General features: G+C 49.9%; 2 protein-coding genes across 8 annotated transcripts in view; one reads left to right on the top strand and one right to left on the bottom strand.

Moving 5' to 3' along the window:
• Fmnl3 (formin like 3) overlaps window positions 1-22,875 on the top strand; it is a 56,638-nt gene extending 33,763 nt beyond the window's left edge. Inside the window, exons 2-27 of one of the 3 annotated variants that reach the window (XM_029553892.1) lie at window positions 580-663; window positions 2,465-2,545; window positions 2,938-3,014; window positions 6,071-6,154; window positions 9,363-9,515; window positions 10,686-10,794; window positions 10,961-11,037; window positions 11,292-11,385; window positions 12,572-12,646; window positions 12,752-12,862; window positions 13,827-13,973; window positions 14,373-14,474; window positions 15,807-16,089; window positions 16,528-16,596; window positions 16,679-16,803; window positions 17,022-17,224; window positions 18,322-18,556; window positions 18,705-18,773; window positions 18,901-18,981; window positions 19,072-19,201; window positions 19,792-19,952; window positions 20,311-20,412; window positions 20,744-20,836; window positions 21,109-21,232; window positions 21,346-21,462; window positions 22,016-22,875. In XM_029553892.1, the coding sequence (XP_029409752.1) occupies window positions 580-663; window positions 2,465-2,545; window positions 2,938-3,014; window positions 6,071-6,154; window positions 9,363-9,515; window positions 10,686-10,794; window positions 10,961-11,037; window positions 11,292-11,385; window positions 12,572-12,646; window positions 12,752-12,862; window positions 13,827-13,973; window positions 14,373-14,474; window positions 15,807-16,089; window positions 16,528-16,596; window positions 16,679-16,803; window positions 17,022-17,224; window positions 18,322-18,556; window positions 18,705-18,773; window positions 18,901-18,981; window positions 19,072-19,201; window positions 19,792-19,952; window positions 20,311-20,412; window positions 20,744-20,836; window positions 21,109-21,232; window positions 21,346-21,437 (2,961 nt within the window). In that variant the 3' untranslated portion in view covers window positions 21,438-21,462; window positions 22,016-22,875. Of the gene's footprint in view, window positions 1-579; window positions 664-2,464; window positions 2,546-2,937; window positions 3,015-6,070; window positions 6,155-9,362; window positions 9,516-10,685; window positions 10,795-10,960; window positions 11,038-11,291; window positions 11,386-12,571; window positions 12,647-12,751; window positions 12,863-13,823; window positions 13,974-14,372; window positions 14,475-15,806; window positions 16,090-16,527; window positions 16,597-16,678; window positions 16,804-17,021; window positions 17,225-18,321; window positions 18,557-18,704; window positions 18,774-18,900; window positions 18,982-19,071; window positions 19,202-19,791; window positions 19,953-20,310; window positions 20,413-20,743; window positions 20,837-21,108; window positions 21,233-21,345; window positions 21,463-22,015 lie in introns of all 3 variants that reach the window. The other 2 variants (XM_008848745.3, XM_029553893.1) reach the window with 2 other exon arrangements.
• Window positions 22,876-23,093: 218 nt separating this feature from the next.
• The window catches only part of Prpf40b (pre-mRNA processing factor 40 homolog B), a 23,170-nt gene continuing 19,449 nt past the window's right edge, over window positions 23,094-26,814 (bottom strand). For 3 of the 5 annotated variants that reach the window (XM_008848746.3, XM_008848749.3, XM_008848748.3), the window contains 8 exons: window positions 25,526-25,642; window positions 25,214-25,351; window positions 24,909-25,004; window positions 24,614-24,703; window positions 24,247-24,424; window positions 23,998-24,059; window positions 23,747-23,890; window positions 23,094-23,658 (listed from right to left, as the gene is read on the bottom strand). In XM_008848746.3, the coding sequence (XP_008846968.1) occupies window positions 23,566-23,658; window positions 23,747-23,890; window positions 23,998-24,059; window positions 24,247-24,424; window positions 24,614-24,703; window positions 24,909-25,004; window positions 25,214-25,351; window positions 25,526-25,642 (918 nt within the window). In that variant the 3' untranslated portion in view covers window positions 23,094-23,565. The remainder of the gene's footprint in view (window positions 23,659-23,746; window positions 23,891-23,997; window positions 24,060-24,246; window positions 24,425-24,613; window positions 24,704-24,908; window positions 25,005-25,213; window positions 25,352-25,525; window positions 25,643-26,814) is intronic. The other 2 variants (XM_008848747.2, XM_029553895.1) reach the window with 2 other exon arrangements.

Genomic DNA, 26,814 nt, shown 5'->3' with positions numbered 1-26,814 from the left:
ATGTAGTGCCTTTTATAACATGACCTGTGTACATATGCTAATATGTGCAGAATGTCAAATAAATGAAGGCTACATAAAACATTTATGCTTACTACTTGCAGTGAGTCTCATATCTTCTGCTTAAATCTCATTCGCATTTATGCTTACTTTGTGTGTGTAGGTGTGTAGGGATATGTGTGCCATGATGCCCAAGGGAGAGGGTCGGAGAACAACCTGGGGAAGTTGGTTTTTACTTTCCATCGTGGGTTTTGGGGATTGAACTCAATTGTCAAACTTGGTAGCAAAAACCTTTACTTATGGAACCATCTAACTGGCCCTTAGTTCATTTAAAGTTAATTTTGAATCACTAAATTGATTCTATGACCTGGAATTTGGAAAATATTGTTCAACCAAACCTGATTACTATGGTGGCGAGGCAGAAGGATGGTTCCACCTTTCCAAGCCTACCTTAGCAGCAGCTGTCAAAGTGAAATCTGATGACCAGGAGAGGGAGGTGATGGCAGTCCAACCTTTCTGTCCTCTAGGAATGGGGTGAGGGTTGTGGGGTGTTCAGCCTGTTGACTCAGAGTCTCTCCTCAGAGCTCCATGAACCTACCTCCTGACAAGGCCCGGCTCCTACGGCAGTATGACAACGAGAAGAAGTGGGATCTGATCTGTGACCAGGTATGAGGTTGGCAAGATAAGGGAGGTGGCAGCCCATGTCAGGGTGGACAAGGCAGTAAGGCCAAAGGTACTGTTGCAGTGCCAGCAGGAACTCCAGCCTTGGCCTGGCACGGTGTATGCTGACTTTCTGTTTCAAGGAGATGTATGGCTGAGACAGCTGGTTGTCTGAGCTCCCATAAGGAGCCATCCAGTGGGCAGTGGCGTCATCGTGGTTTGTGCAGGGTTGGCTGTGGATGAGGTGGGTGGTTTTCCCAGTGGGGCTTGTTTCTGCTTTTCCCCAGACTTAAGGCTATGCCTGTAGGGTATTCTAAAGGACCCTGTATCTCTGACTCTGAGACCTGGCAAATAGCAGGACACTTTTCTTACCAGCCATAGACCTCTAGGGAGATGCCCTTGTCTCCTTTGGCTCTTGTTCCTAAATATCTTAGAGCTAGGTCTCTTAGTGAGACAAGAGAGTATTACTTTGTTGAGTACCAAGGTCTTCTAACACTCACTGCATGTTCTTTCCCCTGCATGTGTTTGAAGGTTACATGTCATGAGTCTTTGAATTCAGGGTTGTCTGTAGGGCTCAGCATTGGCTGCTTCTTCCGTGATTCTTGGTAGGTACAGAAGGACCTGCCACAGTGTTGGCAGCTTACACATAACTGTCATAGAGCTTTGCTGAGGACAAATCTTTCTTTTCAAGCTCTGAACAAACTCATAATAGCTAATGTTTGAGTGCTAGTTATTAAGAACTCTACATACTACAGTATCTCATTTAATCACAAAAGCTCTCTGAGGAGGACACTCTTGGCTTTGAAGAACCATCAGTTCAGTAACCTGCCCAGTGTTGCTAAGTGATGGGGCCAGGTTGGGCTCAGGCAAGCAGGTGCCAAGACTGACATGCTGCCTGCCCTGAGCCAGCTTTATGATTCTGAGACAGAACTCCAAGCTCCTTCTTAGGCAAAAGCCCACTGCCTTTGACTCTGCAGTAAGTGCTGGTTAGTACCTGCTTGGATTTGGAGAACAGCAGCCCCTTGGTACTGCAGTTCTTTAATTGACAATCCCTCAGTCTTCTTTAGCTCACATAATTTTCAGCTTTCTCAGACTCTTCTTTCGTGTATTTTCAGGTCCTGTTTCTTAATATGTCATTCTCCTGAAAGGCTTCTTTTCTCCAGAGCTCTTCAGTGTCTTTGTGGAGGCCCTTATGGGACCAGAATGTTAGGGGTTTTCTGAGTGTCGTCTTGGGTTAGAGCAGTTATATCAGAGCAGAGAAGGCATAGTCCTGTGCCCTATGCAGAAGGGTGCCAAGAGACAACCCAGCCAAGAGCAGCCTTTAGCATTTGAGGTTGCTTTGAATTGTTGGGGTCCAGGGTTTGGGCAAAGAACAGGCAGTGGGCTTGCTCTGAGCTCTATTAATACTCCAATACCAGTCTAGTCCCAGCTGCAGGGTTTGGAGCTACCAAAGCTAGATTTCTGCAAGGGAAAGCTGCCCTCCTCTTGGCTTTCTTAAGAAAAAAAGAAACTTAGCCACTTACATATTTATTTTTGCTTCTATTCACAGCTCTATAGTCCCTGCATCTAAGCAGTAGATGCTTAGAGTAGTTTTTTATATAGAAAAGCATTCTAGGCTTAAGGAGCACTAATTGGAGGAGAACATGGCAACAGGTAAGAAATGCCTAGGGATCAGTCAAGGAAGGGAACCTAAGATTTGGGCAATGCTAAGGGCCAGGTGATACCTGAAGACACTCTCCTTCTTCAGTACCCTCCACAGATGGACTCTGTGTTTCTGTGTGTAGACATATGTGTCTTTTCCTTACAGGAACGATTCCAGGTGAAGAATCCTCCCCATACCTATATCCAGAAACTCCAGAGCTTCTTGGACCCCAGTGTAACTCGGAAGGTGAAGTATAAGACGGAAATTCCTGTCTTGCTGCCCCTCATAGTCTTATGAGGTTTGGCCACAAAACTTTTTGTCTTGGGGCTAAGACATTGAGCCATGGGAGTTAGGTTTCTGGGCTCTGAGGCCTAAAGCAGCTATCCAATGCTGGAGGGAAGGCTTTTAGTTGGTCTTTGTAAAACTTGTGTTTCCTTTTCTGCCTCTTTTATTTGTAATGTAAAATTGGATAGCTGGGTATGGTAATACATACCTGTGATCCCAGTACTCAGGAGTCTGAGGCAAGAGGATTGTGAGTTCCTGGCCATCTTGGGCTGCATAGTGAGATGCTGCACACTCCCTCAGAACAAACACACACTTGGGATATCCATCAGTGACAGAAGATTCTCTGTTTACAGAAGTTCAGGAGGAGAGTACAGGAGTCAACCAAAGTCCTGAGAGAGCTGGAGATCTCACTTCGCACCAATCACATTGGGTAAGTCAGGTGTGGCCGTCTCACCCAGCCTTTTGAATTGTCCCCAAGCATTGCCTGCCCTATAGGTTTTGTTGTTTGTTGGCTTATCCTCCCTGCCATGGAGCAGGGTTGTCCCTTGAATGGCTTCTGTTAATACAGAGCTTTAGATGGGCCTTTTCTGGCTTTTCTATTCTTCAGCTTTTCCAGCTGCTGACCAGTTACTTCTGGCAAGCTTGGGGCCTCTCTTGGGGTCCTTAGCCTGTGGCTTTGAGTGGAAAACATTGCCATAGCATTTGAGATTGGAGTCTGCCTGTGGTCTGGTACTGAGCCAAGCGAGGCCCAGTAAAGCCTGGGATATGAGAATATATTATATTGGGTAACAAACCTAGTTCCTGTATGGTGACTATTTAGACTTTTTGGAGCCCAAATTATTTATTCATTTGAAAGAAAACAATCTTGGTGGATGAGCATAAGAAGCTTCCTGAAACACCAAAGAAAGATATAAGATATTGGGGACCAGGAGTTGATGTCTCCTGTATTCACAGGTCCTAGTGCTGCCAACTCACTGAGGTGGCCCACAGGGTCTGTGTGAGTCTATCAGACTGAGTGGGGAACTAGGTGCTGCTGAGCAGACAGAGAGCGGAGGCAGTGAGGTTCAGGGAGAGGGCAGTACCTCAGTTCTAAGAAACTGTTCCCAGCAAGAGTGAGAAAGAGAGCAAGACAGACAGATGAAAAGAGTGACAGATGATATGTGTGTACCTACGCAGAAAGGACAGTGAGAGTCACCTGATGTAGGTCTGCAACACTTAAAGTAGCAGTGCCTCAGTGAGTGAGCAGTGGTGTGGGGTAGGGTGGGTGCGGTTCCTGGGTACTTGCCAGCCTGAGTCCCTGAGCTTCCTGAGAGTACCATGGAAAGAGCCAGATGATATCATCAGCATTTCCTCCCCAGTCATGGCAGCAGCCTACTTGTCTACCCCCAAGTTAAGCCTGCCTGGAGCTCTTTGGAGGGAGGGGACATCTGTATATAGCCACTACAGCCACAGTCAGAAGGGAAGCAGCACAGGTCAGGACAGGAAAGGGACAGTTCCTGGTATTGGACGTTATGCTGTGGTGGCCAAAGCATGGCTTCCACACGACAGCCATCTGTGAACATCTTGGAATGGACTGCCAAGCCACTGGGAAAGGTGTGCCAAGGCTGCCTCCATTTGAGAATCTTTCACAGAAGGAAAGCTAGCAAGGCTTATCAATTAGTGAGGTATATGGGTAAGAGTGACACCATGGCGATCCTGAGCACCATCTGGCACCGGCATCAAGTCATTCCACAGGCCCTCCATCCATCTTAAGTTTTATGTGTGTCCTGCCATGGTGTGAGGAGTGGGGGCCGGGGGGGGTCTACTCTTCTTAGGAAAGGCCCACCAGATGACAGTCCTTGTGCCTTCCTTCCCCCATTACCTGTGTCTACTTCTCTGGCATCTTGCCAGGAGCTAGGGCCAGACCACCATGCTTCCCAAGTCCCAGGGCCTCTTGGCTGTTGATACAGAAGTTGGAGGTCTAGACCTGGTCCCTGGTTCTAGGGAATAGCTTAATTCTGACATTTCAGAAGCCTCTGCCATCTCACCTGAGACTTCTGCGTAGTTCTGTGGGGAAGTCAGGATCCCACTCTTCAGGAAGAGTTTGTTAGGTTAGTAAGGGTGCTTTGGGGTGGGAGGAGGCTAGGGCAAAGTGAAAAGAGGATCCTGCCTTGGTTACAGCCTGATGAACAGGGTGTTCAGCAGTTGAGTCGACCAGCAGTGGGACTGGGGCTCTTGGGGTGAGGCTGCCTGGGAAGTGGGATTCCAGAACCCTTTAGCTCTTCTGGCTTGTAGTGGTTTTTCTGCCTTGCCAAAGTGCCCTTTAACCTCTCCTCAAAGTGTCAGGATCCCTAAAATAGCAGTGTAGACTCAGACAGGAAATGAGAAGGGGGTGGGGAGCTGGGGTGCTGGAGTGCAGACAGACAGGAAACGGGAGGCCTGTCAGCCCCCAGAGAGGAAGCTAACTCCAGGCAGCTCCAGTGTCAAGCTTCAGCCAGAGCCTGCTGCCAGATCAGGCAGGCCTGGTGCTCTAGCTCCAGCCTCTGTCCTCAGCTTTGGGTGTGGCTGACCAATATGGGGCTGATGTTCCAGCTCTGGGGGAAAAGCAGCCCCACAAGGCAGTTTAGACACAGCTGGTTTATGTAGACCCACAGATATTCCAGAACAGACAGAGCTTTCAGGCTAGTAAGGGTTTTATCCTGCAGGTTTGAGTCTCTGTGCAGTGGAATGAACCTGTCATAGGACAGCCCTCTAACAACTTCAGGGGAATATGCTCTTGACTTTCATTCCAGAGATTGCTCAGTCCAGAAGGAAGGTGACAGTGCCCTAGGGCATTGCCCTCTGTGTCTTACTGCCTACCTGCCTGCCTTCCCACATCCTCATCTGACTGGGAGTCATGGCATACTGGAGTTTCTTGAGTTCCTAATTATTCCCCAGCCTTTTGCAGTTTTGTCACGCACACTCTGATTGAACACAGAACTCATACCTCTTTGCTTACTGCTTCTCAAGACTGTCTGAACCCAGTAGAAGGCCCTTTGGCCCAATAAGGCTCTGTTCCAGAGCTCTCTTTGCACTTCTTGCCCATGTCATGACTGAGACTTCAGTGGGGATTCGCTGGCTCTCGCAAGAACAGCTCTGCTCCTGGTAAAAGCTCCAAATGCCTTCCCAGTTCTTTCAAAAAAAAGTGGGAAAGGACATTGTGCCCAGCTTTAGGATACAGGAAATAATTGGGATATCACCGTGTCCTACTAAGAGAGGACCTAAAATCTTGTGTGGTTGACACATATTTGCAGTAAAGCAAGTGGCAATGGAAGGTGCTTTCCCCATCCCTGGCTCCCTGGCCTGTTGGACATCCAGGCTGGTGACAGGACCACGACTGTCAGAGGTTTTGGTTTCTAGGATTTTCTCAACTTGATACTAGGTTCTGGAAGAGTGTGGATATTGTTGGATTATCCTCTCCCAAACCATTTTATAGACCCCCCTCCACTATGTTTCCTGTATTTTCAGGTGGGTGAGGGAATTTCTCAATGATGAAAACAAAGGCCTGGATGTGCTGGTGGATTATCTTTCATTTGCCCAGTGTTCTGTCATGTGAGTACCACAGGGGCTACAGTTGGGGTCTCACTGGGCACAACACAGTCCAGTTCTACTTAGGAGAGGAAGGGTGAGGACTGGAATATAGCTCAATAGTAGAACATTTACCTAGCCATGTGCTCAGGCCCTGTGTCCAATCCCAGAATGGGGGTTAGGAGAGAGTGAGGTTTCAACAGAGAAGGTGAGAGTGGGCATCTCAGGACAGGAAAAATAGCCCAAGTGTAGGGTAAGAGACAAGACAAGGTAGTATCGGACCAGCGAACACTGGCCAGTTAACTGGTGTAGACGGCATTTGGGTTAAGAGAATAGTGTGGAAAGGGACCTTGAAGTCAAAACCCAAATAATACAAAGTACCAAGCTGTAGGCTTTCCAAGGAAATAGAAATATCCTGGCCCCTGGAGGAGATGCCCTGGTGGGAACCATTCATCAGCAGAATTGAGTCTTCATAAAATGATTCTGGGGCCTAACATGTGAGAGGACCACTCTGGGTCATGTTGAAGAGTAATGAGCATGACTTTACTTTATTTTTTTATTTATTTTATTTTTTGGTCTTTTTGAGACAGGGTCTCCCTGTAGCCCCAGCTGTACTAGAACTCACTATGTAGACCAAGCCTTGAACTCAGAGATCTGCCTGCCCCTGCCTCCCAACTGCTGGGATTAAAGGCGTGCGCCACCATGCCCAGCCCTGAGCATGACTTTTAAAAAAAATATTTTATTTTTATTTTATGTATATGCGTGTATTGCCTGCATGTAGGTAAATGCGCCCATGTCTTGCAGTGCCCACAGAGGACAGAAGAGGCTGTCAGATCCCCTGGAACTGGAGTTACAGACTGTTGTTAGCTGCCCTGTGGGTGCTGGGATTTGAACCAGGGTCTTCTGCAAGAACAGTGTTCTTAACCTCTGAGCCATCTCTTCAGCCCCCGTGAGCGTGACTTTTAACCAGAACATATAGACAAGCATTTGGGAACATTTTTCCAGGCATCCTTTTTAACTTGGAGGTAGTTAGCAGTAGGTTAGCCCAGGAGAGACAGCATGATGTAGTTCAATGAATGAGGGCTTTTGAGTCTGGACATCGAAGTTGGGTTTGGGTCTTAGTTGTATTGTACAGTACCTGTGGGACCTCAGACACCTTTGTCCATCTTAGTGAAAGGAGATCCATGTACTAAGGTTGTAGGATTAGCTGGCAATTTGTGTAAAGCCCTTCCTATTTGGAACATACTAGGTCTACCCTATGATAGTTGCTTTATTCATTTAATTATCCATAACTGCGTATATATAGAAAGAGGGGTGACTGTGATAATAAATGAGGTTGTCAACATGTTCAAACTTACACCCTGTTTAAGTCAGCCCAGGGAGAGCATGCATCCCAAATTTCTCATGACTTTTTGTAGTTCCTGGCACTGAAAGTCCCTAGTCCTGGGAAACCCCAGTCTTGAACCTCCGCTCTTGCCTAGACTTGCTTTTCCATTGTCCCTGCCCCCTTGGCTAGTCTATGTTAAGTCTCATTTCCTCAAGGGCACACTTTAATGCCTCCCTCAGGTTTGGCCTCCCTGTTACCTTTTCCAAGTCATCCAGTTAAAACCAAGAGTAGCCCACTTTCCCTCTGCATCTCTGCAGAAGTCATACCTCACGATCCTCCTATCCCTTTAAATACTCTTTTTATAGAAAGAAATGAAAAAAAAATTGCTGAAGTGAATTTTTTTAGTTCAGAACTTTTATAGTAAAAAGATGTAGATCATTTTTCCAAATAAGCCTATCTTTCTTGAAAAGCAAACAAATCCCAGTTGTTCCACACCAAGAATACGCTGGATGCTTAGTGCTTTGGTGTCCATGGCAGTGCCTTTGACTCTTGTTTTAAAAATAGAGTCAGGGGCTGGAGAGACGACTCAGCAGTTAAGAGCACTGGCTGCTCTTGCAGAGGACCTGGTTTCAGTTCCCAGCACTCACATGGCCGCTAACAACCATCTGTGACTACAGTTGCAGGCGGTCCAACACCTTCTGTCCTCTGCAGGCATTGTATACATAGGTGTACTTACATACATGCAGGCAAAACACTCATACACATAAAAATAAAATATTAAATGTGAAGAGTCCAGGGGAGGAGAGAGTGTATGTTTTGGGAAGGCTTAAGAGGAAAGGGGTGAGGCCACGTAGTTTGACTAAAGGCACGCAATTGTAAATGGTACATCTAGTGCTCCGGAGTGCCATGGTGGTTGGAAGGAAGGTGTGAGAAGAGCCTTTGGGAGATACTCCCTAGTCCTAAGTGACCTCAGAGGCAGAGGAGAGGAGACTGCTTCTCAGGGGGTGCAACCCAGTGGGGATATGTAAGAGAAGGCCCTTGAGTCTGTGATTTCAGCTGTCTTCTTTGCCCGTGACACAAACTGCTGATGGTGAGAGACATGTTATAAGAGTAACAAAGAAAGTATCCCAACTTCTGCAGGGCCTAGAATGCCACCCTTCTATCCCAGCCTCAGCCTGCAATTTTTTTCTACCAGGGAAACTGAGGCTGAGGAGAGAAACCTTAAAGCCTAAAGTAGCTAGTCATAGAAAACCTGGCCACTACAACTTAGGACTAGGGCTGGGGTTCAGCTTGCTGGGAGAGGTCCTGCTGGCATGCTAGCCTAGCAGGGGCCCCCTTGGTTCAGTTCTCAGCACTGCAAAACAAAATAAAGCCAACCAACGAAGGCCAGCAGTATGATGGGGCAGTGGTGGGCTTCCTAAGCATAAGAGACCACCCCTCCCCACTCTGGCTATTCCAGGACTCCATTCTTTTCCTTTCAGTCCTGCCCAATCTGTAATGAACTAGGCTCCTTTAGGATACTCTGCCATTGACCAATGCGTAAGTCCTGCAGTTGGCCTGTTCCCCACCACTCTCTTTGGTACAGATTGTCCATGTAGAGCCACAGCTATTTGAGATGTCCCATTTAAGGCTGGAGCACAAGAAAGAAGCCAGCCCTGGTACCCCTTGGGCCCTGGGAGTACCTCCTCCTAGAGCTGCCTGGGGCCCCTCTGCCCTTCTCTTAAGCTGATGGCTCCCAACCAGGATTGGGTCTCTACTGCCTGATTCTGTTTTCTCTTCTTGCTGCCCTTGCTTCATGTTGCTGTACAGGCCTGAAGAACAGGAGGTGGTCTTGCTAGGGGCTTGGCACAGAATTTCTCTGTGTATGTGCCTGCGTGTGCGCATGTATGTCCTTTCATGCTCCAGGTTTGACTTTGAGGGTCTGGAGAGTGGTGAAGATGGTGCATTTGACAAGCTCCGGTCCTGGAGCCGGTCAATCGAGGATCTGCAGCCGCCCAGCGCCCTGTCGGCCCCCTTCACCAACAGCCTCGCTCGCTCTGCGCGTCAGTCTGTGCTCCGGTATGTGTGCGCTCGCTCTGCCCGCCTGCCTCCCACCCCAGCCCCAGTCCAGGTCTCAGTAACCGCGGTGAGTGCTCATGCTCCCCTCCACTCTTGCTTCCAGGCTCAGCTCTCTTGCCCTCTGCCTGCTCGCCTGTCTCTGATCTGTTCTCTCTGTCTCCCTGACTGCCCCGCAGTCTGTCCTGGGTAAGTACATGGTCCTCAGCTGTGCCACCCCACCTGGGGTTCCAGCTCTCCCCTTCCTCCACTCCTCTCTCTTGATCATTTCTCCCTAACCTTGGGCAGGGCTTGGGCTTTGCTCGCTGATTCAGTTCCTGCCCTCAGGACCATTTCCCTCTAGTTCTCATTCTTCCCCATCAGCTGCCTGGAGACCAGCTTGAAGACCAGCCCCCACCTACCTACCTTCCCCTTCCTTTCCCATCCCTTTTTCCTTCAGGTCCTTTCTCTCCAAATTTGCTATGCCTTCATTTGTGTGTGACTTCTTAAGAGTGGTCCTGATGGTGGAGCCCCTCTCATCCCTGGAGACTGTCCTTGCAGCCCTGTAATCCTTCCATGGTCTTTGTGTCTCATAGCTCTGTGTCTGTCCTTGGTTTTTTCACCTTGGAGACTGCTCACCATTCTGGCCTTGCAGGAGCAGATTCCATATGTGTTTCCTCTTTTTCTCACAAAACATTAAGGCAATAGAGGGATGTACAAAGCCAGGCATAGCCCTTGGCCTTTCTAAGGCCTGGGGGGAGAGGTCTGCTCTGCCTTTTGGAGCATAAGAGTTAATATGAGAACCAAGATGCTCCCTTCCCACTGAATGTGCCAAAGACGTAGCAATTAGAAGTGGCAGGAGGGAAGCTCACTTGCATGTCTTTGTGACTCATCCCGAGGACTTATAAAGTCCTCAAGGTTACTTTGTATTTCAGAGGGTCTCTGAGGTTAGCATGACTGGGCACTGAGTATAAAGCTGGGGTCTTAGGCAGTTGCTGACAAAGGCCTATACCAGGGAGGTGAATACAAACTTGCCTCCTGCAAAGAGTTCAGGTCCTCTGTCAGTTGGCGGTCCTCTTTCTCCCATTTCTGTTGCTACTAAGGGGTGGCCTGCTATCTGGGTGATGGTGAGTGTTCCTAGAACCTTCATGAGCAGCCTGAGCCCCTACCTGATTACCTGGCCCTCTCCCTCAGGTACAGCACTCTCCCTGGCCGCAGGGCTCTGAAGAACTCGCGCCTGGTGAGCCAGAAGGATGATGTCCATGTCTGTATCCTTTGTCTCAGAGCCATCATGAATTATCAGGTAAGGGGTGGTACTCACCATAGGTGCTGTTCCTCTTCTGCCCCATTTGTTAAACCAAGACAGCACAGCAGAGCACCAACCTGTAAAAGACAGGTTTGCTAGTGGAAGGTCTGCTGGCTTCCCCTTTCCCCACCATCAAGGTTCCTTCCTGTCCTTTCCTTTGCAGTATGGCTTCAACTTGGTCATGTCCCACCCTCATGCTGTCAATGAGATTGCACTTAGCCTCAACAACAAGAACCCAAGGTGAATTCCTTCATTCCTTCCTTCTTCACTGTGCCCAGGGTTTGGAATCCTGACTTGTCCTTGACAAGTCCTGCCTGTTTGGGGGTCCTGTAGCTAGGGTCTTGTCTGCTGGAAAAAGTGTGTCCTTGTTTCTCTTGTCTCTTCACAGCTTAATGGGGGAACAAGCCTGCCTTCTCCACCTTCTTTCTAAAAAGGATGTAAACTGTGGTGGGTAGGATGGAAGCTAGGGTGCTAATCTTTTCTTCATTTATTAGGACCAAAGCCCTGGTCTTGGAGCTGTTGGCAGCTGTGTGTTTGGTTCGGGGAGGTCATGAAATCATCCTTGCTGCCTTTGACAATTTCAAAGAGGTTGGTTTCTTGCCTGCACATGCACATGCATGTGCATGCATACATGTATAGGGGAGGCGGTGGTGAACCCAGTAAATAACATTTCCTGGGATTTCCAGTGACTTAAAATCCCGGTGCTCAACTGAGCAGTCTGCTTCACAGAGAACGACTTTAGTCTTTTAAGATCTGGTTCCAGGGTGCCTCCCAATTGGCCAGTTACGGATGTTCTGGGATAGAGTGCAGTGTCCTAACCCGACTCATCATCAGAATTACCAAGTGAGCTTATTGAAAGTACAGAACTGTGCTCCACTTCTCACCCACTGGAGCCTGGATATCTGTACTTTATAAGACTCCCCAGGTGATTTTGCTGTAGTGAACCCTTAGGTGGAACCCAAAGCAGATGTTTTTCAGGGGAGGAGAAGGCTGTTGGTAAGGGGAGAGGGGGCTCTTGTGTAGAATTTCCCCAGCCAGAAGCCTACCTCTGAAACCCTGATCTGCTTGAACATGGATTCCTCGACATCCAGCCACAGCTGTGGTTCCACCTCTTCCTCCTCTCTGGGCCTCTTCCCTAGCATTCATTGTTCAGTCCAGGAAACAGCTCTTCCTCCTTAAAGCTCAGAGGCTCAAAGGAGCCCTAGACCTCTTTGAGCAGAGAGCTTTCCTGCACACTGGCCCCTCCTCTGTGTCCCCCAGGGATCTCAGTCTTCTGTGTCCGCCGTGACTCCCTTCCTTCTTCCTCCTTCCTTTGCTCTTTCAGTAACTTGCCAGCATCTAACTTGCTGTATTTCTAACTGACCTAGCCTGCAAGGCACCTAAAGCCCAGGCTATACTGCATTGCCTATGAGGTGATGGGGGATAGTTTCCAGGTCCTGAGTTTTCTTCTAGTGCCCCAAATGGTCCAGTTCCTAGATAGAGTTCTGTGTGTGTGTGTGTGTGTGTGTGTGTGTGTGTGTGTGTGTGTGTGTATCTGGGTGTGTTTTATTTTTAGACAGAGTCTTACTTTATAAGCCAAGCAGGCCTAAAACTCATGATATTCTTCCTACTTAGACCTCCTGAGTGCTAGGATATTAGATGCAAGCCATCATGACCAGCTGAGTTGTGATTGAACTTGGTCTGAGCTAATGCCTTTGCCATCATGTTTCTGGGAGCCAGAGCTTAGAGTTCTTCATGGTACAGATCCTTCCCCTGAGAATGTTTGCTCATTCAGGTGTGCAAAGAGTTGCATCGTTTTGAGAAGCTAATGGAGTATTTCCGGAATGAGGACAGCAACATTGACTTCATGGTGAGGAACTAGGCCTGAGACAGGTGCATGCCCATCAAGGCTTTGCATTCCTTAAGGCCAAGACCATGCTGACCATGTACTTCGATATTCCACTTCTTCTACCAGGTGGCCTGTATGCAGTTCATCAACATTGTGGTACACTCAGTGGAGGACATGAACTTCCGGGTCCACCTGCAGTATGAGTTTACCAAGCTGGGGCTGGAGGAGTTCCTACAGGTGAGCTGGCCAGAGCCTTGGGAAGGTGAAGTGCCTTAGGGTAGAGAATAACTTAGACATAGCACAAGGAGGTTGTTTTGTTTTTTGTTTGTTTTGGTCTTTTTGAGACAGGGTCTCCCTGTAACCCCAGGTGTCCTGGAACTTACTGTGTAGACCAGGTGGCCTTGAACTCACAGAGATCCGCCTGCCTCTGCCTCCCAAGTGCTGGGACTAAAGGTGTGCACCACCATGCCTGCCTCACAAGGAGGTTTTTTAAAAAATATTTTATTATTTCTTTTTATGTGTATGAGTGTATTGCCTGCATGTATGTAAGTGCACCCATTTCATGAAATGCCTGTGGAGATCAGGAGAGAGCATTGGATTCCCTTGGAACTAGATGATTCTGAAACCTCCCTGTCTTCTTTGACCTGGAGTGAGACTTTTCTGCCAAGGTCTTCCCAATGAAGCAGCTGTATCAGAGCCAGACTGGCATGGCTAGCAGTGATCTAGAATGTGGTTATGAAGTAACGATGGATATTGTTCTCATTTGCTGTCTGTTGCTGTGATAAATATCATTACCAAAAGCAACTTGTAGGGGAAAGGGTTTATTTTATCTTACACTTCCAGGTCACAGTCCATCATTGAGAGAAGTAAGGACAGGAACCATGGAGGAAAGCTACTTACTGGCTTTTTCCCCCTGACTGGTGTTCAGCCAGCTTTCTTATATACCCAGGACCACGTTTCCATGGGTGGCACTACCCACAGTGAACTGGGTCTGCCTACATCATTCAATAGTTAAGAAAATGTCCCACAGACATGTCCACAAGCCAGTCTGATCTAGGCAATCCCCCAATTGAGGCTCCTTCAGATAACTCTGGGCTGTGTCAGGTTGATAGCTGAAGCTAAGTGGAAGTACTAGAATTCCCAGGAGACCTTCCAGTCCTATGCTCTCTTACCTCCTCCTCCCTCTGCTTTTCCCTAGAAGTCAAGGCACACAGAGAGCGAGAAGCTACAGGTGCAGATTCAGGCATACCTGGACAATGTGTTTGATGTGGGGGGTTTGCTGGAAGATGCTGAAACCAAGAATGTTGCCCTGGAGAAGGTGGAAGAGCTGGAGGAACATGTGTCCCATGTAAGTGTCCTTTGCTTACCAGAGCCACTGTTGTGGATTGGGGAGGACAATCTCAGGGATCCTGAGCTTACTCTCTCTTACCTCCAGATTGAGCCACAGCAAGGCTTTGGAACCACTGAGCCTCTTTAGACTGTGCTTTGACCTAAGCCACTGGACATTCCCACTGGAATACATTGACCTTTATGGCTGGGTGTGAGGTGGCCTCATGCTTGGGACAATCAGATTGCTATTCTTTGCCTTGTATCTTGCTGTGTCAGAACTGCAGGCCCATGAGAGTGATGTAGGCACCTGCATAAGCTGCCTTTTGGACCTGCTTTTCAGGTCCTGATTAGGCTTCTGTCCGTGATGGGTGTACTTAGGTTTGAGCATAGCTCTGAACCTGCCTTCCCCATCTTACAGCTCACAGAGAAGCTTCTGGACCTGGAGAATGAGAACATGATGCGGGTGGCAGAACTGGAGAAACAGCTGCTGCAGCGGGAAAAGGAGCTGGAGAGCATCAAGGTACCAGTAAGGGGAGAGGACGAGGGAGGAGGCTGGGACTCACCCTGGCCTCCAGTGCCATTGCTTTTCTTTCCTGAGCCCTAGAAAGTCAGGAAAGATCTTGGGCTAGAGAGATGACTCAGTGGTTAGGATCACTGGCTGCTCTTGTAGAGGACCCAGGTTTGATTCCCAGCAACCACATGGCAGCTAACAACCATCAGTAACTTCAGTTCCAGGGGAATCAGACGTCCTCTTCCAACCTCCACAGGCATTGCACAACACGGGTGCATTACACACATGCAGGCAATACACTCATACACATAATAAAAAATTTTTTTTTAAAAAGCCAGGAAAGACTGGGAGTGGTGGTGCATGCCTTTAATCTCAGCACTCGGGAGGCAGAGGCAGGTGGATCTCTGTGAGTTCGAGGCCAGCCTGGTCTACACAGTGAGTTCCAGGACAGCTGGGGCTACAGGGAGACTCTGCTTCAGAAAGACAAAAAAAAAAAAAAAAAAAAAAAAAAAAAAAAAAAGCCAGGAAAGATCTTGATTCGCCCTGAGGCACTCAGGCAAGGATGGGCTGATGATTTCTTCCCATCTTTTTAGCTGGAGAGGGAAGCTGAAGCCAGAGCTGGCCAAACACAGAGAAGCGCATAGGAGCAGATGTGGTGCCCGTAGACACTCAGTCTAGTCCAGGCCACTTCCTCCTGCCCATCTGCTGCCTTTTCCTCCATTGTGCTCCTCAGCTGTTTACTGAGCATGGTCAGAGTAGCCCAACTCTCTATGTACTAATCTGTCTGCTAGGTAGCCTATGAAGGGCAGCGTTTCTCACCAACTTTATAACTTAGCTATAAAGTCATGCCTTTCTTGCAAAAGAATATATGTTAACTCTTTTGAGCTCCATGTGTATCTGCTGAGCCCCTGCTAGGTTCCATATTGGGAGCTATGGAAGATAACAGAGATTACTAAGACAAGGCCCATCCATAGGATTTCTACAGCCAAAGAAATAAAAGCAATGATGAGGAACAAAAGGCTGTGGAGATAACAGCTGTGCCCAGCTGGCAACAGACCAGCAAGAGTTTCAAGGGTATCAGCCTTGAGGGGCCTGTGCAGTGAGAACAGACTTGAGCAGAGGGAAGGGCATACCAGAATACCAGTGACAGCAAGCTTCTGCTTACCTCTTCTGCTCTGCCACACCAAGCTTCCTTGCTCCCCGACCTGGATTTCTTCTACTTTGAGTACCCTCACAGAGGCCCTAGCCGAGATTCTGTTGGGTAGGCATTCTTACTCATAGGGGAACTGATTATTGTCCCTTTAGTGCATTCTTCCCTCATTGTTGCTGTCTGCCTGATAGGAGACATACGAAAACACAAGCCACCAAGTGCACACTCTTCGGAGGCTCATTAAGGAGAAGGAGGAGGCTTTCCAACGCCGATGCCACCTGGAACCAAGTGCCCAGGGCCTGGAGTCCATGGGTGGTAGTGAGGCCCTGGCCAGGATAGGCCCTGCAGAGTTGAGTGAGGGCGTACCATCCTCTGACCTGGACCTGCTGGCTCCAGCCCCACCTGCTGAGGAGGCCCTACCGGTGCCTCCTCCACCAGCTCCACCTTTGCCCCCACCTGCTCCCCCATTACCAGGTAACTGAGATTCCAGGGCTGGGAGGGGTAATCTTTTTGTGAGGTCAGGACCCTAGTCAGCAGTGCCTTCATCAAGGAGCAGCTGCGAAGTGGCATTATCTGAGGCTATCAAATCAGAGTAGGAGGGCTGAGAGAGGTCCAGGATTAGGGAGGCACATGCGAAGGGGTCTCGAACAGATTCTGCTTCAGGATCTCCAAGATGCTACTCTTAGTTCCCCTGTAGGTATCCTAGCAGAGGGCTAAGCTGTGGCAGGAAAAACTCCATCAGGGACTAGGTCAAACTGCTGCCCTTAGTAAAGACTCCTGGGATTGGCTTGAGCAGAGTTCAGACAGCCTCCTTCTCTGAGTCTGTAAGGACAAGGTGAGGTAGGCAGAATTTGGGTAACCTGGGAAGAGTCTTAGGACCTCCAGGTGACTGTACCATTTATTCTTTCCCAGATAAGTGTCCCCCTGCCCCACCTCTCCCTGGTGCTGCTCCTTCTGTGGTATTGACAGTAGGCCTGTCAGGTGAGTGTTCTCAGGGCTCTAGGCAATGGCTAATGGAGTTTTTCCTTGGCCCTTGCCTTACTGATCCTCTTCCCAAAACTAGCCATTCGCATTAAGAAACCTATCAAGACCAAGTTCCGGCTGCCAGTCTTCAACTGGACAGCCCTGAAACCCAATCAGATCAACGGCACTGTCTTCAGTGAACTTGATGATGAGAAGATCTTGGAGGTGACAGAGTCTGGGGTCGAGAAAGGGTGGGCTTGGGGCTGGAGGTCAGGATGCTCTTATAGCCAGATCTTCTGGGCTTGTAAAAGTTCTCCAGCAGAGTATGACTGGTATCCTATTGGCTTCAGGAACCAGAGTTGGGTCCATGGAGGGCACATGGCCTGTGGGTGTTGTAATAGCATGAGCCTGCAACATTGTCCTTTCTCAACTCTTTCAACAAGGACTTGGACCTGGACAAGTTTGAAGAGTTGTTTAAGACAAAAGCCCAGGGCCCTGCCCTTGACCTCATCTGCTCCAAGAATAAGACAGCACAAAAAGCTGCCAGCAAAGTGACCCTTTTAGAAGCCAATCGTGCCAAGAACCTGGCTATCACCCTTCGCAAGGCTGGGCGCTCAGCTGAGGAGATCTGCAGAGCTATCCACACGTGAGGCTCCCACTCCTGTGATCCTGGTCCCTAGACAGTTGGTATCCAAGTTCCCTCCCAGTATTTGGCTTCCTCCTAGATCCCAGCGCTCCTGACAGAACTTTCTCACACTTCTCAGTCATCCACTGGCCTGGGCAGAGCTTCCTACATTCATGCTGTGTCAGACACAGTGTGAGGAATGCACATTCAGCCTACACCTTCACCCAAGGAGATCCCATGTAGAGCAGTAAAACTGCCAGGTTGGCAGAGCACAGGAAGGAGAGCCAAGTAGCTGAGCATTGTCAAGGAGGGCTTTCCAGAGGAAGGGGTATCTTAACTGAGACTGAAGGAATTGCACAAGTAAGTCCAATTTAGGACCTGGAGGGAGGAACATAGTACTTAAGAATATTGAAAATGGGGCTCAAGAGATGGCTTAACGGTTAAGAGCACTGGATGCTCTTGTAGAAGACCTGGGTTCGATTCCTAGCACCCACATGGTAGCTAACAGTGGTCAGTAACTCCAGTTCCAGGGGATCTGACACCCTCTTCTGATATCCGTGAATATTGCATAACATGAGTGCACTTACATGCATGCAGGCAGTACACTCACACACATAATAAAACAAAAGAACATTGAAAATGAAATCTAGCTTTAGTGAAGTTAGGGAGCAGGACAGGGTAAAGACTGAGTGAAGTTAGGGAGCAGGACAGGGTAAAGACTGAGTGAAGTTAGGGAGCAGGACAGGGTAAAGACTGAGCAGAAGCCTCATGTGCCACTCAGGTGTTTAGAATTCAGCATAGATGCAGAGGGGAAGTCATTGAAGGGCTCTCACAATAGGAGCATGGGGGTCAGGCCTGGCGATGCATCCCTATAATCCCACATTTTGGTACCCAAGGCAGGAGGCTCCCAAGTTAGAGGCTACCCTGAAATATACAGCAAGGTCCTGTCCCAATATACAAGAGCATGGTTTGTTCCCCCAAGACAGTTGTTGGCTGTGTGACAGAGGAAGCAGTGGTGCTTTGCCTCTGACTGTCTGTGTATTGTTCCCGATTCTTTTGGGGATAAGGAGACGATGTAGACAAATGCCAGACCTGAGGTGTTGTATCCTCCTACACAGGTTTGACCTACAGACACTCCCTGTGGACTTTGTGGAGTGCCTGATGCGCTTCCTGCCCACAGAGGCTGAGGTGAAGCTGCTGCGGCAGTATGAGCGGGAGCGGCAGCCCCTGGAGGAGCTGGCAGCTGAGGACCGCTTCATGTTGCTCTTCAGCAAGGTTGAGCGGCTGACCCAGCGAATGGCTGGCATGGCTTTCTTGGGCAACTTCCAGGACAACCTACAGATGCTCACACCGGTACAGCCTCTTCCCAAATCATTTTCCTCTACTGCTGTTCCTTCACACATATCTCCCACTAGTCACTTGCCCTGTGGATCCTCTGGCCTTACCCCTTAACTTCATTTCCCTCTCAGCTGAGGGTGACTGTGTTCATCTTGTTTTCCAGCAACTGAATGCCATCATTGCGGCCTCTGCCTCTGTTAAGTCCTCACAGAAACTGAAGCAGATGCTAGAGGTTGGGAAAAGGGGTGATTGGGGTGCTGGTGGTTCCAGGTCCTGGGTGGGGGCCTGGGACTATACAGAGAAGAGGAGGGAACCCTTGGAGCTTGTTGTAACATGCTCTCTATGCATCTTATGGACAGATCATACTTGCATTGGGGAATTATATGAACAGCAGCAAGCGGGGTGCTGTGTATGGCTTCAAGCTCCAGAGCCTGGATCTGGTAAGACGGCGGGGGAACCTGGGCAGGAAGCCTGGAATACTGTGGCAGAGCCTGTGTGCTTAGTTCTCTGCTGTCACCCCTTCCTTCTAGCTGCTGGACACTAAGTCCACTGATCGGAAAATGACACTGCTGCACTTCATCGCCTTGACAGTAAAGGAGAAGTACCCAGACCTGGCTAACTTCTGGCATGAGCTGCACTTTGTGGAGAAGGCTGCAGCAGGTATGGGGCGGGGGTGGGGAAGGCTGACTTCTTTCTAACCCAGGACAATCCCAGGAAGCTGAGGAGGGGGGATACCTGGGCCCATTTGTTTCTGGCTTTTGTTTTCTTCCGACCACTTCAAAGCTTTCTTCTGGAGTCATGAATGGGGGCTACCACAGAGGGAGCCTTCCTTCAGGCTGTATACCCAGCCTTTCCCAGCTAGGTACAGCGGGAGCAGAGGGTTCACTCCCACCTCCCTTAGGTGGTGGGGAGATTGCATTTCATATGGTGTATGTGATGTGGTTAGAAAACCTATAAAGCCCTTACAGACACACATATAGTAGCTGTTGTTTCTGTCCTGCCCATGAAAATCTGGGCAGGCTCAAGGCCCTCCATTTTGGAGGTCAGCCGTCTCTGCAGTTTGCCTTCCTTTGCTGCCTTCTTGTTTGGGGTCGTGAACTCAGCCTCCATTCCTTTCCCCTGCCCCTGAGAGCTCAGCCTGTTTTATTATGCACTTCTCCAAATGTACATGAGTAGAAGCCCATGCCCTGGGGGAGGGCAGGTTTGCTGAAGTCCTGAGTAGGCTTCATTCAGGCCTCTGGTAACCGCAGTGTCCCTGGAGAATGTGCTGCTGGATGTGAAAGAGCTGGGCCGGGGCATGGAGCTGATTCGGCGGGAATGTAGCATTCATGACAACAGTGTCCTTCGGAGCTTCCTCAGCACCAATGAAGGCAAACTGGACAAACTCCAGCGTGATGCCAAGACGGCTGAGGTGAGCAAGGGATTTAAGAGTAGGGGCACACGGATATCCAGGACCAAAAACACTAGCTCTTCAGATAGACCCCTGACTCTACCTCTTTTATCAGGCAGCTGTCCAGGGGTGGGTGTGACAGCAGGCATCCATGTTTGGAAATGTGACTCTCAGGAGCACTGGGAGCACCACACATTCTCTCTAGTTCACATACCTTCTTATAAGGTATGCTGGAGAGTTTGGATGAGAAACAACTGGCCCTGGGTGTTTGGTTTCTCTCCCTTTAACCCTGGGCTCTGCTGTCTGTGAGCCTCCTGCCCCTGGTGTGAGAGCTGGGCTTCTTCCACCAGGATGACCCTTCTGTCTGCCCTTTCCCCAGGAGGCCTACAATGCAGTTGTGCGCTACTTTGGCGAGAGTCCCAAGACCACCCCTCCTTCTGTGTTTTTCCCAGTATTTGTCCGATTCATTCGTTCTTATAAGGTATGCTGGAGAAAAGTTTCTAAAGAGTTTGAATGAGAGAAAACTGGTTGCGAGGGAGAGCCTGGACTTCAAGTCTGGGTCTTTTCCAGTTCCTGAGTCCTAGGGAGGGAACCATGGAAGCTGGTGACAAGCCTCTTAGCTGTGAACTGGTGGGCAGGGTGGGGGCCCAGGCCCTTCCTGTCATTGTTATGATCAGGAAGTGCCCGTCCAGAGGGTGGCCACCTGGGGTTAGCTGGTCCCACTGCCACCCACTCTCCAAGCTCAGTGTTAGCCCCACCCCTCCCAGCCTGTGAGAGCTTCAGGTCTCACCACCCAACCCTTTGGTTCTAAGGAAGCAGAACAAGAGAATGAAGCTCGAAAGAAACAGGAGGAGGTAATGCGGGAGAAGCAGCTGGCTCAGGAAGCCAAGAAGCTGGATGCCAAGGTAGGTGGGACCAAGAATTGGTCTACAGGGCAAGGCAAAGAACTGAGGACTCAGGGAGCCAGAAAGGACCCAGAAAACTAAGACAGACCCCACCCCACCCCCACCCCAGTGTGCGTGAGGGAGAGTCCAAAGGAAGGGGCAGCCAGAACGACTGACAGGCAGGGCTTCTCTGTAGAGTATAAGCATGTATCCTCAGACTGCATCTTGGGACAGGAACCAGCCGCTTGTAAGGTTAGTGATGACTTCCTTCCCCTTCTGATGTTTGGCCCTAGTCTCCATCCCAGCGGAACAAATGGCAACAGCAGGAGCTAATTGCAGAGTTGAGGCGGCGCCAAGCTAAGGAGCACCGGCCTGTTTATGAGGGGAAGGATGGTACCATTGAAGACATCATCACAGGTGGGACCCTTGCCCACTGGACCCAGCTCCCAGAGTCCAACCTAACCTACTTTGGGCCTTCTTCCTTCCCTTTCCCCCATGAGGGCTGATCACTGTCTTTCTCCTGGGCATAGTGTTGAAGAGTGTCCCTTTCACGGCCCGTACTGCCAAGCGGGGCTCACGCTTCTTCTGTGATGCAGCCCACCATGATGAGTCAAACTGTTAACCCCCAAGGCTGAGGCCCGCGACAGGTACTGGGCAGCATGACTGCCCTCTCTGCATGCCTTGGGAACCATCTCAGTGATGGGGCTGACTTCTTGCATACCCTGTGCTCTTGAGAAGCATGGCTTATTCCCTGCATGCACCCTTGGGGAAGTGGCATTTCCCACTAATTCTACCCCAGCTACTAAGACCTAAGAGCTAAGAAGTCACCAGGGCAGGGTTGAGAGCTATGCCAGATCAGGGAGGACCAGGCCTAATGGTCCCAATTACTAAGGCTCCATTTTTTGATCCATGGGGGTCCTTAGTCTTGGCCTTTCCTAGGGTTTTCTCCTAAGAGCTCTGGCTGCTGCTCAGGGACAGATGTCCCTTGATCTCTGCTTCCTGACATCTACTTGGTCTTGGGTCTCTTCCTTCGTCTACTTTGTCTCTGCCCAATGTGTTTAGTCCCCTCATATTACCCTCTGAGTCTTCCTTATGGTCCTCAAGCCCCCTTCAAAGTCCACCCTGACCCTCTTTGTAGCTGACTCCTCCTTGTCCTCCTCAGACTCCCTGCCTATTTACATGCCTCTGTCTTCCCCACAGGCCTCCACCACCAGCCTATTGTTCGGCATCAAGCTAGGAGTACTGCACCACCCAGTGGCCCTCCTTGGGCTCCAGGTCCCCCACTGAGATCCTCTTGAAGTCAGAAGCACTTCAATTCTCAAGAGTCCTGCAAGTCTGGACAGTGGACCTGAAGCCTAGGCCCAGCAGAAGGCTGAGCTGATCCAGCTGCAGCCACTCCAGTTTTGAGGCTGCATCTTTTATCTATGCCACTGTGGGCACTTGGTCTGTAGGGGCCTGGCACTTCCCCAGTGCCCCCATAGTCTTCAATGTTTCCTGAAGGGTCAGTTCAGGGCTCGGAAAAACCACTTCCAGCTTTAGCCCACACAGGGGTATCTTGGCCCCTCTTCCACTAGAGTCTAGTGGGGTGAAGGGAGAATGCTACACTCTGCTTTTTCCCTTTTTGCAGTTCCACAACCAGCTCAAGTATCCAGGCTTATGGATCCCTGGACTCTGCCAATCTCAGATCATTTCATGGAGTAAAGCCCTTCTTGGCTTGGGCCCAATCTGTTGTGCCCTTGTGAAATAGGCCGAGGACCAATTTCAGGCCCACCTCCCTTCTCTGCCTCTTCCATGCTTGGCCTTCCCACAGTGGGCTGAAGAGGCGCTAGCTCTAAGACTGCTAGAAGAAGGATGTGCCAACAAACTCCTCACCTCCTTTTCTCAGCTAGGTGGATTTTGGCAGAGGTAGTAGACAGAGGGTCTTGAGACAATCTGCTCAATTTCCTACCAGCTTCTCTGACCCCTGAAGAGAATGTGGGGACCGCTTCCTTTTGTACATACACCATTTCCCTTCTCTTGTACATAAACCCTTGACATCTTAACAAAGGCTTGAAGCTCCAGGCTCTCTGAGTGGCCCTGAGGGTAGACGGTGGGGGTGGGCAGGGGCTGCCTCCATTTCAGAAAAGATGAGTCCAGAAGCCTGGGGCACAGGGGAAGCCTGGCAGGGTGCACTCTGGCCACACAAAGGGAGGCAAATGTGTCAGGACAGTGCCCTCTGCTGGTCGTATATATACCTGTCTTCATCCCCACTGGGCAGAAGATGGAGAGGACATAATAGTCACTGGTCATGTTATAAATATTATTTAAAAAACAAAACAACACATATATCAGGTCCCAGGGGTAGAGGAAGCAGTGGTGGAGCCCCAGGGCCAGGGCAGGCAAGAGCAGGCACTGATGCTAGAGGGTGAGGACCCTGCCCTCTGCCACCTAGGCTATGTCCACCAGCCTGTCTCTTTTCTGGAGACCCCGCCCCATAATTTTTTATCTACCGGCATCACCCACCCCACATGATATACATTGCCCATCTCTGGTCTGGGGCTGAGGGCAAGGACTGCACTAGTTGTCCGAGAACTGGGGGACCCTTGAACACCAAGAGCAACCTTGAGAGGTGCTAACAGTAGTGTGTTGGGGTTGGGTTACTTTGGGAAAAGTGGACACAGACCAGACAGACGGAGTCTGAGGCAGATGGTTGAGGGTGGCCCTGGAGCCACTGCCTCACGTAGTCCCAAGGCAGAAAGTAGCTCATGGGGTCATTGGTGGTCATCCAGCTGCTGTAGGAGTGTCCGTCTTCGCCTCTCAAGCTCCCCTTCACTCAGCTCACTTTCAGACGTATCCCAGCCTGTCTGTTGAGCAAAGGCATGGCTTACCTGGGTCCCCTCCTGGACAGAGTATCACCTCAGGTTCGGGCCAAAAGTGGGCCCTCCTGCTCACCTTCTCCTTCTTGATTCCAAAGCCTGGGGAGCGGTTAGGGAGGTCTGGCTGCCGAAGCTCCCTGTCCTTGTCCTGTTCCTGTTCTCTGTCTTCACTCTCCTTACCAACCTTCTCATCAGGGTCTGTCTCACTTGCAGGACTATTCTGTAACAGCCCAGAGCCCATCTCAGTGGCTGGGCGGTGTAGCTAGGAAGCAGGTGAAACCTCCCTTGAGAATTCTTTACCTACAAACATAAGGGTTGTCTACTCACCGACTTGTGTCTCCTTTTCTTAGTTTTCTTTTTTGGTTTCTTGCTTTTCCGAAGGCCATGATCTGGAGGGGGGGGTGGGAGAGGGAGAGGGAAGGCTGAATCCCAGCTCCTTGCCTAGGCAAGAATAGGATGTTCTTATTCCTCCACAGCCTGCCTAGCCCTGTCTGCCCTCAGGGGTCTGGGACCTGATGGGCCTCTGCTCAGATAGGGCCACAGTACTATAGCTCCCAGGCTTCCAGAACTGCTTACCTGACCCAAGGAGAAGGTGAGAGGATGGGGAGCCTGGTCCTCCAAGGGTAGCACCCCCACTTTCAACTGAATCAAGGGAGGATGAGGGCTCAGAGCCAGATTCTGAGGGGTTCCGTCGCCTCCGCTTGGGAGGCCGGAGGGATGGTGGGGGCAGCTCTTCCTCTTCCGACTCAGACCCCTGGTCAGATGAACAGATACTGAGGTCAGAGCAGAGATTCTCTATTCTCCAGAAGCCCTCATCTGGGAATTGGGGACAAAGAATCCAGAACCAAGGGATTCCTCAAATCTCCCTCCAAAAGAGAACAGTGAAAAAATGTGTTTAGTTTGTCCAAAACAATCCAACCTCACCCGCTACCTGCCAACTCACTGAAGGTGAGTGGGAACGCTTCCGATGGTGTTTCTTGCTCTTTCTGCTGTGCTTTCGGCCTTTGGTGTGAAGGTGCTGGCATTCAGTCTGCTAGAAGCAGAAAGAGATGAAAACTTTGCCTTCCTGTCTCAGCTAGGGCCTCTGCCTTTTCTAGGGCCCCCTCCCTTTCAATCCTTCCTTTCCTGGCTGGACAAGGAAAGAAGCACATTCATGGTGACAGTCCACTGAGGTCTCGTGTAGCACTAAGGACTTCTAAGGCGAGGCACAGATAAGAACGGTCAGGTGCCTGCCTTACCTCCAGCACCTGCAGGAACTCCCGGAAGAGCCGGATCCGCTCCGACTCCAGGGTGATCTGCTCAAAGGCTGAGTCGCACACAAAGCGCTCACGGACCTTGAACGGGGAGAGCACTGCTGATCAGACCAGGCCCTGCCTGGCCCAGCTTGAACACCGCCACGAGCACTGGGCAGGGCTGGGGCAGAGGAAGGAAGGGAACTGGAGCTGGCCCAGGGCTGTGCTGTGACTGGGGTGGGCCCTCAGTGGTGGAGAAGCTCCGCTGCCCTCAGGCTTGAGGGTGATTGGGGCCAGGCTGTGCTCCTGACCTCTTCCCACGCAGTGCCCAGCTCCAGAGCAGGCACGGCCTGCCTCAGCATGCTTCGAAAGGCAGCTTCCCTGCGCCGCATCCTTCGTGCCTCCTCCTTCTCTCGTTCCCTCTCCCGTGCTTCTGCTTTCTCCAGCAGCTGAGAGTAAAAGGGACAGAGGACAGGGTCGGCATGTCTTAAAAGGTAGGAAAGGGTTGGTCTGGACTTGTTATCATTCCCCAAACCCAAGACAGTCAGCAGGGAGGTGAGAAGGAACAAGACACTAGGATAAGTGAAAGAACTGAGCCCACCCAGCTCTGCCCAGCCCCTCACACTATTGAAGGTCAGCTTGATGTTGCCTGCGTCCAGCGCAGCAGCCCTCTTGTCAAAGCTTATGACGTGGGCGAAGTCCTCAAAGGCTGTGTTCACCTCCACACAGAAGCCCCGGTCCTGTAGGCACAGTAGCACGTCAAGGCCAGAGGCACCATAAGCCAGAGACCCAAGGCCAACAGGGAAAGGATCAGACTGCAAGATGTTCAAGTCTCTGTGCCCAAAAGGGATAGGATCCACAAGACTGTGACACCATGCTAAGTCGTCATCTGACATTGCTCTCATGTGTATCCTAGTGTGGATTCACCTGGAGTCAAAGGAGCCAGGAAGCACCTTTAGTCTGACAGCTGAGTTATTTACAATTAGGTTTTTGATCCTCTGGCCACAGCTAGACCTCCTTCCTACTCATAGAAGTCAGGTATACAATTCAACAATATTTAAAAGATGTCCATTGTCTAAGCACACTGTCAGACTCTGCCTCTCATCAAAGCCTCAATGTCCTAGTGAAGTGGAGGCTTAGGAGAGTAATCTTACTTGGCCCAAGCTGACATTGAGTAGTAAACGGAACACTAGGGCACAGGCCAACTTTCCTGTCCCTCCAGTACAGCTGGGACTTCCTCCAGCCTTACTGCTAATGGTAGAACTATGTTCTCTTTTCTCCAAGTCCTTAGCCCAGGTTCTAGACCTTCCCAAACTCTGTCTGTCTGTGTGTTTGTGTGTGCGCCATCTCCCTATCACTCTCCCTCTTTGAGGATAGGCTTCAACTGTACCCTTTTCATTGGCTCCTTCCAAGGAATATGCAGCTCACTTTGCCGCCTTCTTGCTTTTAACTCCTAAAGCTAGCTAACTGCTTCTTTTCCTCAGTTTCAGAATCCTTGAACACAGCAAAAGGGAAAAGGGACAAACTTACTGAAAACCTATTCTAAGCAATATACTTGACAACAAATGTTTACATCTATAAAATTATTTAATTCTTACAACTTGGCATTTGGATTTTACAATTTACAGCAGATGGAACTGAGGCTCAGAAGCATTACATAAACTTGTGGAGGTCTCAGGGCCAGTGAACAGCCAGAAGATACTTGACTTTAAAGTATGTGCTTATCTAACATCCCTCTCTCCAGGTCCTTCCTCTGTCTTCTGACCTTTTTTGTCAGTTCCTTGTGTGTTCATGTCCCTGAGAACTGCCCCTTGGTCCTTTCACACTTATCTTGATCTACGCTTTCCATAGCAGTCTCATCTGTCGATTTTCAGACTCAAGCCAAACTGGCTATTTCACAGACACTTCAAAT

Source organism: Nannospalax galili, unplaced genomic scaffold (genome assembly GCF_000622305.1).
Source record: "Nannospalax galili isolate Female #2095 unplaced genomic scaffold, S.galili_v1.0 scaffold1224, whole genome shotgun sequence".
NCBI lineage: Eukaryota > Metazoa > Chordata > Mammalia > Rodentia > Spalacidae > Nannospalax > Nannospalax galili.
Note: the sequence above shows the minus strand (reverse complement) of the source record. Positions and strands in the feature narration are given on the sequence as shown.